The 11,989-nt window shown below is 40.4% G+C and overlaps 1 protein-coding gene across 1 annotated transcript in view; it reads right to left on the reverse strand.

Annotated features, from left to right (window-relative positions):
* The window catches only part of LOC101175079 (cadherin-4), a 334,935-nt gene extending 328,520 nt beyond the window's left edge, over nucleotides 1-6,415 (reverse strand). The window contains exons 1-2 of the mRNA XM_023957138.1: nucleotides 5,897-6,415; nucleotides 4,743-4,854 (exon numbers count right to left, since the gene is read on the reverse strand). Coding sequence (XP_023812906.1) covers nucleotides 4,743-4,854; nucleotides 5,897-6,172 — 388 coding nt within the window. The 5' untranslated portion in view covers nucleotides 6,173-6,415. The remainder of the gene's footprint in view (nucleotides 1-4,742; nucleotides 4,855-5,896) is intronic.
* Nucleotides 6,416-11,989: the final 5,574 nt, after the last annotated feature.

Genomic DNA, 11,989 nt, shown 5'->3' on the forward strand with positions numbered 1-11,989 from the left:
ACACTTTTCCCCTATAAATGTACCAACAACAAAAAAAAAGCTTGAAATCTGTAAAGGAATATTTTACAAAGATGACAGCGATAGAAATCAGGGACTCATATGATGGATGGATGGATGGATGGATGGATGGATGGATGGATGGATGGATGGATGGATGGATGGATGGATGGATGGATGGATGGATGGATGGATGGATGGATGGATGGACCAAAACAAATTACACATTGCTGCTTGTCAACATACCCTATCTATATAGGTGGACACACTTGAACAAGGTAATCTACCATGAATAGGACAGGGAAATGTAGAAAACATGGAGACACACTGGACCTTGAGGCCCGGAATTGTCCATTGCTGTTCTAGAGACTGGGTCAGGATCTTTCATGTCAGGCTCGATAAAAAAAAAGACATCAAAACACAAATATCAGCTCTGATCCAGTGAGCAGATATTTGCTTTTCCTTTCTGGTGTTTTATAAAGTTGTTTCTACATGGTGTACAATTCTCAAGTAGTGTTCAAAAAGCTCTGGGAGCTCTATACGTGCATCCCCTGGGGACTCCTCCATAACGCTAACACAACCTCGTTCACTTTATTCTTCTTTGGCTACTGAACTTCCTGAGGGATGTTATTCTAAAAAACTCAGCAAAGCCTCGATGAGTTTCCAAAGTGAAGATATCCAGTAGAGCCCGTCAAAGTTACACAAATCTGACTGTCCCTCCTTGTCCTCGTTCTTTTTGTCGTCCTTAAACATGTTCAGATATCCACAGCCAAAGATAGGGAGCGTGAACGCTGCCCAAAACTACCAGCAACCCAAACAAATTCCAAGGTCAGCAGAGTGAGCCCACTGAGCTGGAACCAGCATCCCTGGCATTCATTACCCAGAACACAATCAGCAGAGGACTACAAGGACATGCGGGGTGAGGTTACACACTCCAGCTCTGTTTATCTGTGTGAAACTGGCTGCAGGCCAGACGTTGTATTTTGTTTAACATACACAAAATAGTCCAAATACCGTGATGGTGCATTTGAGGCACACTTTCGATCCTGAAAACTATCGTCCTTTGAATTCCAAAAAGAGTCACAAAAGGGTATGCCTTTTTGCAGAAAGTTACTTTCAGTGTTGTGACTTTGTGGCAGAGAGAAGAACATCTTGATAGAAGGTCTACCAGCAATGCCAGGTGTGGGAGGATTCAACTGACTACCACAAAGGTGCATGAACAGTGTCTCCAACACATAATGGTACTGATAAAGCCTTCAGTGTAGTGATGCTGTTTGACACATTACCTCATATTACAAAAAAAAAAAAAAAATAACAACTATCCTGAACAATACAGAAAAGCAAACATGAACTGAGTAATTTATTAAAATAATTCAAAAATGTCTGCCGTGCTGACATTTGTATCATACTAAAAACTTGTACTTTGTGAACTGAATCAACAAATTCATGTCTTTTTAACTCCCAGTTAGTGGTGATTTGGCCAAGACCGAGTCATGTATGTGGATAAGACATCAATAAATGCATCAGGTTACCCTAGGCTTTTAGAGTTCCATTGACTTTAAAGTCTCACTCTGATCACATTTTGATCTACTGCAAAAGTGTTCACAGTGGTCTTTTCATTATGATTATATCATTTTAAGTATAAAATCAAAAGACCTGTGTCGTTTTCTAGGACATAGTTTCTGCAGAGCAGTAGGTCATTAGAAATTAACCCTCTTTTCTGAGAGCTCTCCGTTTATGCTCTCTTCCGCTAGCTAACAGCCCCTCATACCTAAGGTAACCTACCAACCACTAGATGGTCGTCTAGTGAATGCATCGGAACGGAGCAGACCAGAGAGCTTTTTTTTCACGTAACAAAAAATCTCTTTTTCAAAACAGCCTTTTTTTTCTTGCTCCTGATTAACAATCATATTTAAAATTTAATGTTCATAAATTTCTTCTTACATTTTTTCATGTATGTGAGGAAAAAAAATGCTACAAGAACATTTTTAAGACATCAAAAACACAATTGTCATTAAAGTGGGTCTTTAAACATTATAAAGAACCTTAATTAAACAATTAAAATTCAATAAAATATACAAAAATGTATAAATGTGAAGAAAAGACTGCAGTAGAAAAATGAATGGCACAATAAATCCATATGTCAGATTTGAAACAATGTTGAAAAATGTTTTTTTATTATTAAAAAAAATAAAATAAATAATCAACACTATAGAGATCATTTAAAAAAAGTGTATATAGATTTTCTGCCCCCTTTAAAGCTGACCTTCCATCCAAACCCAAGCGCCAGACCCATCATGACCATCATCCTAGTTCTGTCCTTTCCATTACTCCCTAGATGCCTGAAAATATTTATATTTGTGCATTAATGCGCGTGTATATCAAAAGATATCATCACTCCGCTGCACATCTGACGGTTTTGGGTTTGAAAAAAAAAAAAGTATTAAATCCTGCTCAGAGTGGCTTCTAACATGTTTTCAGTGAAACCCTTACCATCTATAAATCAACTGTCAAAGACCTGCGACTCACGCTGGAAGAGTTATTTTACACAGATGAGTGTGTGTGTGTGGGTGTGCGTGTCTGGCTGTGGTTGATGTGCTTTTAAAAGACACCCAAAAAATACCACTAATTTTAAAACAAGCAGACAAACCTGTAAATATTGTAATAATGCAAAATATGCATTTGAAAGGCATGTTTGAGATACATTCTTAAGTCTTATGGGTTCTGAACAAATACTTGAGCTGTTTAAATGTCTGGTTGTTTTTTTTTGTTTGTTTTTTGTTTTTTTAGAGCATGAGGGGAAAAAAATCAAGAAAAATTCATGCAAAACTGTTTGCTTCTGGTGGCAAACTAATTTCCAAAAAGAAAATAAAAGCATGTTAGACTGATGAAGAGAGGATTTCATCCCCAGGAAGACAGACAAATAAGGTTCCCTGGAATAAGTTGCCTCCATTCAGCAGTGATGGATGTGATTGTGTTGACACCCCCTGCTGGGCTAAAGCCATCACTACCATGTTAAAAAGAAACAAGCTGGCAACCGGTGGCTGTCCCACATCCAGTCCCTCTCCCAGCCAGGATACAATACAGCCCCTGGCAAAAAACATGGAAAAACCCCTCTTGGAATCTGTTCATTCAGCTGTTTCAAAAGTGCTTTATTTAACAACAGAAGTCTTTGTAACCCAACAAAAAATTGTTGTATTTGATTTATATGTCTTAAGAGGAGAAATCATTTGGAATCACTTATTTATGGGATTTATAGAATAGGCCTGCAATTAACATTTTAAGTCAAATCCTGCAGAGTCTGAATGTGTTAATCAGTCCCCATTTAGAAAGTATACTTCCACACGATGCTGAGCCTTTGCATCTGCTCATCAGTTTAAAAGTCCAAACAAATTAAAACTAAAAAAGTGTAAGTGTAGTACACACACACACACAAAGAAAAAACTAAGATATGCAACAAAGCTCATTAAAAATGATCAATGTATGACATCAGCATACAAAAAGGTAATCCACAAGTGTTTACATGTGTATTTTTCCTCCTGCAAATAGATGCGTGAAAGATCTATGCAGTAACGAATCATAAATCTGCGCTGGAGATGATGTTGGAACTTCTGATTAGGACAAAAACAGTGCAACATATTAAAAAAACAGCCTTCACCAAAAAAATAAAAAAATAAATAGGCAACTTAAAGGAAAGAGCATTAAAACTTTTCTTTAAAATTAGGGAAAATATCCTTCTAGTAAAAAGGTTAAAAACGACACAGAATGCTTATATTAGGGAGTAAAAATTAATAAATGTCCATGATGAAAGCTGCAGAGGGGATCTGAACGTCACACATGTCAAATGTTTTGTTTTTATCCAGAAATTCCCGATCCTCATGAATTTTAAGCTTGATATGGTCCAACATTATTAAAATAGGTTTTTGTATGCATCTTTTTTTCCTTTTTTTTACCATTTTCACTCCATTTAAGAAGAAAAAGTCATTCCTACAGAAAATATATTTTGAAACCTATTGCTGTAATTTTTTTAAATTAAAATACAGTTTAGTAATAAGCTGATGCATCCTTAACCTTGCTCACACATGTATGGTCCTATATATAGATATCGTCCGATGGAAGGTCCAGACAGTTATATCCCCAATGAGACACACGGTAAAAGAGAATGCCCAGCAGCTGCCAAAGACACTCTTTCCACAAAAGAGCTATTGTGTGCCCACAGTAAAAACAATACAGCCTTGAAGAACTATGAGGGGGAAAAAAGCCACTGGGATCAATAGAGATTTGCAATTAGCCCACATTGGCAGGAGCAGCTCTAGATTAGACACAGGATGTCAATTCCATTTCCTGCACCATCAGGACCTTCAAACTCGTTTGGCTCAATATGTCATTGAAGGAACTCGCATCCAACTCAGAGAGACGCCGTACGGTGATGTGTACCCTGTTGTTTTCATGGTCGCCCTAATGACTAATGGTTGTAGAAGAAAGAATTTGCAACTATATTTTAATTCTTTTTTTTTTCCCTTTTCACAAACACAGCACAATGTCGAGACTCGGCAGCTCTACAGCATTATCATAAACTTTCCAGTTTAAATCAGTTGAACTTAGCAGCTTCCAATCAACACGGAAGGATTCAAATCTCCATAAAGCTTCACGCAACAAAATAAACTTTTATTTTCTCTTCCCTCATTCTGTCAACTTTTTGAGAAAAGGTAAAAAGCCGTATGGCCTGCCAAAACAGGGCTTACCTTTAAGTATGCCCTGTCCGTGCAGTACATCCCTTGAAATCAGCACAGAATAAAAGCTCTGTGAGAAGCCGGGTCGACAGGGAGCAGTGGAGGCAGGCTCCCCATTATTCCTCTAAAAAGAAAGAAAAAGAAGCTAGTGTAAAGCACAAATGAGCATAGATTCTCCAGACTTTTTATTTACTCTGACCCTGAACCCCTAAGGAAGAAAAAGAATCTGCATATAAATAAGTGCCAAACAGATGCAACAAGTTCATTAAGTGTGTGTCTCTGGAAACAGCTGGTCAGATGAGCCCAAGGTGCAGGGTTCAAATCCGACTCCCTCTATGAGAAAGGAAAGGAACGGCAGGTTTAAATGAAGTTAAAAGCTGAAGAGGTTCATTAGAACCCACACAGAGACGGGCAAACTTCCTCTCATTAAGCCTTTGCATGCGCAAAGAAGCGGAGACGTGTAGAGCGTCCACCCTGCAGGGTCAAGTTTATGCCAACGGCGTTTGGGTGGTTTGGGTCAAAACGCGCGCCCGGGTGCAGAAAAAAAAAACAGACTCAGTTTTATATTTCTGTATGGTTTAAGGGATTTAATGAGGAATAATGTGTAAAAAGGATGCTTCATGCTCTGCAAACTCCAAATGTCACCGAGGTTTTATATCCCACGCAGCTGCAGCGGAGCTGCAACTCAGAGGGAAAAGAATGAAAAGAAAACAGAATAGCGCTGAATAAACCCACCCCTTTAGCCATTAAAGAAGACAACTAAATAATCTGTAAACTTTATATAAAACGCAGCTGTTTAATTGTGAAACTCTAGGCTTTCTGCAGCTGAATTACGCGACGTGTCTCAATTAGTTTGATGAAGAGCGCAGGGATCACCCTGATGCAAAGAGGCTGCAGTTGAACTTGATTGCTGGCAATTAAAGGGAAACAATCTGACAAAGCGCTTCATCTGCAAATCAGACTTTTATTTTTTAAGTTTAGTTTTGCTCTAGTGTGCTGGAGGGATCGTTGGGGACGCGTCCAGATGAATCCCTGCAGCCGCAGCAGCAGAAGCCTGCGTCTTCCTGAGTCGGACTGAGCGCATGACTTTCTTCTCTCCACGCTCATCAGCAAAAAAACAAAGAAAAAAAAAGAAACGCGGAATCAAAAGGAAAGATCAGGCTCACCCAGAATGAATCGAGAAGAAAAGCAGCAGTCAGGACCACAGCGAAGTCACTTCTCATTGTTGCGAGTGCAAAGGAGGAGTGTTGAGGGGGGCAGAAGCAGATAGAAAGAGAGGATCGCTCCAGTCCCTGGCTGTTCTGTTCAAGCTCCACTTTAGTTGGGGGAGAGCGTCGCTCGCGTCCCTCCCTGCTCTCCGTGGGTGTGCTGCAGCTCTGCCCGAGTTTTTTTTTTTTTTTTTTTGTGTGTGTGTGTGTGTGTGTTTTTTCCCCGGCTCTCATCCGCAGGTGAGCGCTCCACTCAGCTCCGAGGCGCAGCCAGCGTCACTCACTCCAACCCCTCCTATCAACCGGTGCAGGGCAACCACACACACACACACACACACACACACACACACACACACATGCGCGGCGCGCGCGCTTAAAGACACACTTGCTTGAGCCTTTTGGCCCAGCCATCCTCAGAAGTGACGTCTCTCCGCAGACTCCGACATTTGAACCCCCCTCTCAGGCGAAATGAAAGGCTTTGCCTGTTTGCTGGTTAAAGTGAAGCGGGCTTTGTGCTGCTCTGGCAAAGTCATTAACCACTGACCATCAAACCTGATCCATCCGCTCTGCTGCACCAGTTTCCCTCATGAAGACATTCACCTGAAACTTCAAAGCACCTGATTTATAGACACGTTTGCAGTTTATTAGTACCAATTCGGGATTGGGATTATGGGATGATCAAATCTGCAGGTTGATACTTTTATTTTTACTTTTTTTTAAAGAAGCCACATTTCTGCGTGTATGTGGGTTGTTAAATTCTTTACAAAGATGGCAAATTTAAACTGCATCATGGAAAGATTATTGGTGTGCATTTTTGCTGAAAAAATGTGAGGTTAACGGTAACATGTTTTTGTGGCATTTTTTCTGATGATGGCAGACACATAAAAAAATGAGCACTGAAATTGCATTTGTGAGTATTTCTTTGCCCAAATTGTGGTGAATCAGGAGCAGATGAAACAATGCAGTTTGAAAAAGCTTCTAGTTGTGACGCAGAAACTATACAATCTGCAGGCCACAAGCCTCCTGCTCCGCTCCATTCTGATGCATCCACTTGTAGTCTTTGTTTTTTTCGTCTGAGCTGGCATCTCGCTTTAAAACTCTACGGCTGGATAGCTCCAACATTGCTCCTCATTTTTTTGCACCTGACGATAGATTGGAGTGTGTAAACAGGTGGATGGCGGGATGTGAGGGCGGTGTTGTTTCACGCCGTCAGTACTGCTCAAAACTCAGAGGCAAATTCCTAATGAACTACTGCCTCTCTACAGAAACTATGTCCTAGACACCATTTTTTTTTTATTTCTTATTTTACAATTCCAGTTAAAAGACCACTGGGAACCCTTTTACAAAAGATCAAAAGATGACTGAAGTGGGACTTGAACATCTTGAGACTGAGCATCTTCAGGAGTTTCTCTGAAAGTCCTTCCCAGACAACATATTTCATCCACTGTATTTTCTGCACTATAGACCGCAAATGAAAAAGCCTTACCTTTTTTCAGATAACAAGTCAGGCTAAACAGAGCGCTTTATAGATCTGGATTAATTTCGGCTGTGCTTACTGATTTCAAAGTGATTTTAAGAGGTACATGGTGCTCTTTCATCAATTCGATTTATATCTTGATTTGTGGTTGCTGATACGATTCGTGGCGGCTTTTAAATGATCCGATTCTCTGACGTAAAATGGATCCAGGACATCATTAGCCAAAAATTCAACCAGTGTGACTCAGAAAGAAATACCTGGGTACTGAACAGTGCAGGTAAAGTTTTCCAGATTCTTTGAATTTCTTTCAAGATAATCAATTGTAAATTAAATATGTGTACAAACGAACCAGTAAACTAGAACGGTTGTGTAAGGAAGGGCACCCCACGTAAAACTCCCCACCAAACCACAAGTGCAAATCAGTGAAATCTGATTCACTCCGGTGACCCCTGAATTGATATGCTGAAAGGTAAACAACAAAAAAATTTTTCAGTATAAAGTTTTATTTTTACGTTTAATAGTTCCACTAAGTTCAGTTCAAATACAAAACTGACTGATGTTTAGATCATCAAGTGCTCATATTTTTGTTTTTTTAACAGTACATTTGCATATGTGCTAATTTGTTGTGTGCATTGTAGCTAAAGAGTAATAAGTACTTTTAAGTTGCTGAAACTAACATGTTTTGCTGTTTGGGTTTTTTTTTTTAAATCTGCAGAAATAGTCACAACAGTGCAGGTGGCTCTGTGTGACTACTACATCCTGCATTTGTGGACATTTTCAACAAATACTTTTTCCCCCTTCTTACTCACTAGATGGTCACTCTTTGAGAAAGAGGAGCGTGTGGTAGTGTGTAGGAAGAACGGGGTCATTTGTGCGGCTGCCTCTGAATGTTCTCTGGGTCACTGGCTTTCAATTTGTCCTTCATGTAACCCGAGTGTGTTCACGCCTGTGATCAGAACTGTCCAAACGTGATCGGATGAGCCAGGACACATGTTGACACCAGTGGAAAGAGGGGGCTATTCTTTCTTCTTATGAAAAGTCTTTGACAGAAACAACATAAAATGGTTGTCTGAACCAAAAGTTAGATTTCTATAAGATTTGTTTTTGATCAGCTGGTCAGTTGTTAGCAAACAAAAACCTCTCATATTTATTCTATAAAAAAAAAAAGAGGTTCTGGTTATGAAGCTTTTTTTAAGCCTGCTTACATAGACTTTATCATTGGAAGTGGTCATTTGAACGAGTTTCTGAGCTCAATGTGAAGATAGCACTAAACATGAGCAGAATTGTTTTATTTCTATTAATAAAAAGCTGTCAAGAAACTGAGCATTTCCAGCTGCATTCTTCCTCTAAATAAAAGGAAAAGCGATATCTGTATGGAAGCAGACTTCATGTATCAAAAATCCTTAAAAAACGTGAAAGTTCTTGGACCTCTGGGTAACCTTGATCTAATTTCATCAACAAACAGCATCACATGTTCCACAGTCTCCATTCAGATCATGTCGTTCTCCTCAGGTCACTTGATTACTATGCTTCCTTGCTGACAGAATAGACTGTCATTTTTTTCCACCTGCTTTTTGTTTTGAGCCCCATATTAAATTTAAAATCAAAATAAATTAAAGTGAATTGGGTCAGAACAAAAACCGTTATAATAGCATTACTTATGGAGTAAATCATTTTAACTTTACCTGCCAGCAGGGACCCATTTTGTGTCTTAACATTCACCCCACACATGAAGTCTATCTTATCGCCTACTAGACTAGCTTGTAAAAGGAAATATGAATTACGCTTTTCTGGGAAATTTGTTTTTGATGGGAAATAAGATGTGATCTCATATATCTCTTCAGGATTGTGTGATCTCTGCTGTTTCACTGGAACTCCCTCGGCATCCGGTTGGAACTGCACAAGGCCAACATATAAAGGATGCCAGTCAAAGGTTGATGACAGATTCAAAGACTGGTTGACAGCTGGAGAACAATGACCTGGGCGAGGATCAGGGGAAACTCTGGGATGGGGACTATAAAAATCCCATTGTTTGGTTTACCATCTCTGATGAAGACACCGTGGGAAGAAACTACAGCCGTGTGTTCGCTCTTTGTCGATGACATTCCGGACGACGGAAGGCCAGGTGCAAAGCGGCCTTCTGTGGATGCATTCTCCTGTGAGTTCAAGAGTTAAGCCTTAGTTACAACTGCCCTTGTGGGTGGTAATGGTGGAAATGTGTGAGCCAAAAATGGGCAAATCTGTGTGGGCATGCCAGTGGCCTGCACAAAATATCGAGGTCCAAAGCTACAGACCCACCAGGCATGTGACGTATGTTCAAGAACGCGATAAATGCAAATTCTTGAATGCGAGTATAGCCCACGGTGTTAACACTGGACAAGCAGAGAGGGTCTTCTTCTTTTTCCTCTGGAACTGTTTACAAGCACATGTCTGCCACCTACAGAGTCTTGGTGCGAAATGTCAAAGTGGTGCAGATCTCATGAATCTTGCTCCAGGCTTTTTCTTTCATAACACTATTCCAACATTTGAAAGATTTTGTTGTCGTATAATTCTGTCTGGGCACAAGCTCCAATCATTTAATTCTCCTTCATTATCAATTTTTAAATGGTTGGCAATTCCGTGAATCCAAAGGGACGCCATTCATGCATCACTACCAAATCTGAGTCCTTAATTGGTCAAAGTTGAAACGGTTTTCATTGGCTGCACACAGGAGAGTACCGTAGTTTGTGTGGGTATACTACAGGCTTTATTGGCATCCATACTAGTGGCATTTACGTATCACGTTGACACGTCGTGGGTGTAGCACATGGTCAGTGAGGAGCCAGTACACGCCCCTAACTAACGAATAGAGCAAACTTTGAAGATCTACCTATATATATATATATATATATGTGTGTGTGTGTGTGTGTGTGTGTGTGTGTGTGTGTGTGTGTGTGTGTGTGTGTGTGTGTGTGTGTGTGTGTATGGTATTTTGAGACTAAAATACTGTTTAATAAACAGTATTATAAGCTAATAATACATTACATTGTTTATGTACTGATAATAAAAAAAACTACACGGTAAGATTACACAAAGGTACTTTTGTATTAACAGATGAGCCATATTATTACAAAAACAGAAAGCAGTGACTATCGTATGTCATGCTCTCCTTTAAACCGTGTAATGGGGGGAGCATGGCTTTTAAACCTGCTGGCTCAGTGAGGAGTGCGTGCCACGGAAAGGGGGGGGGGCAGGCAGCAGGAGGAGACTCACGGGGGCTGGTCTTCTGCCGGGGACTTGACGTGCCGCGGGGCAAGTAGCGACTTTCTGATGACAGAATTTATGCTCAGTGAATTTAAACACTTTAAAATCAAGTCCTGTACTTCTCGGTGAGAATTTTGATTCGCTGATGGATTTTTTTAGAGGTACTTTTTTATTTTTTTGGTCATTTATCTTTGCTGGCCTGTGATCTACCCTCATGTCTTTGAAGATGGACAGTCGATCGCGATTGACGTAAAGAGCACCATATGAGAGCATCACCCATGCAGCCTAATGCGTGCAGCTGAAATTTTTCTCACAAATATTTTACAATAGACTTACCACACACACATGACATCCCTTAAGGTGGCCGCACAAGCCTCAAGGGAACTGCACGATATCAGACAACCCAGAAACCTGTACCCACACAGATCATCCTCCATACAGTTTAGCCCCCCAAAAAACTTCAGTTTTCAGTTGGCATAATACATGTTGTTTTATTCACTTTTCAACATGTATCATCAAAAGTGAGGCAGACTCAGAACAAACAGCAGGACTCCCACTGTAAACCCCCTTTCCTTTTCCTTTCTCTACAGATATTTAGTCTTCCTATTGCCAGTGTAGGAGCCGGCACTCTCCAGAAACAGGCGCTTTCATGTGCAGCCGGCATGATGCATGGGCTATAGACTACAAATATTAAAGAGTATATGGAGGGGTGTTAAAATTATGTCAAGGCAGTAGGAATTTTTAGCATCCAGGCAAGGCAGTCAGTGGAGATGCCCCAAAGGCTGATAGGAAGCTTTGATCAGAGATGGAGGGACATGCCTGTTAAAACTCAGCAGTTGCCCATTACGTGGTTGTCTCTTTGTATTTTTCTCTTTTTCCCATCCTACTTTCTTCGCTCTCCTGTCCTCGCAAGTTTGTCTTGTCTGTGTCTAACACTTTCCTATTTCCCTTACTTTTATTCTGCCTATTCTGCTTTTTCTCCTAATTGCTGACCTTCCGATTATTTCGCGGTGTGCGGTGCTGAGGGTCAGGGCGCTCTTGTACTCTTGCGCTCACCACGACCCAGCCAAATTCCAGCCCTTCGGTGGCTGCAGTTTTGCCAACAGAAGGCACGGGACTCATCGTAACCCGAAGACTGGGACCGTTAATGAGCACATAGTGCATACTAAAAAAAACAAAAAAGGCACCAGCACACTCCGTCTCCTGCATACCCTAATTAATCAAACAAATCCAATTCAGTTGCAAAATATGCTAAACAATAACCTGACTGCACCCACATTTCTGTGCTGTTAGGTATAATATTTCACTTGCTTTGGAGTCACAGAGGAATA

This window comes from Oryzias latipes, chromosome 7 (assembly GCF_002234675.1).
Source record: "Oryzias latipes chromosome 7, ASM223467v1".
Taxonomy (NCBI): Eukaryota; Metazoa; Chordata; class Actinopteri; order Beloniformes; family Adrianichthyidae; genus Oryzias; species Oryzias latipes.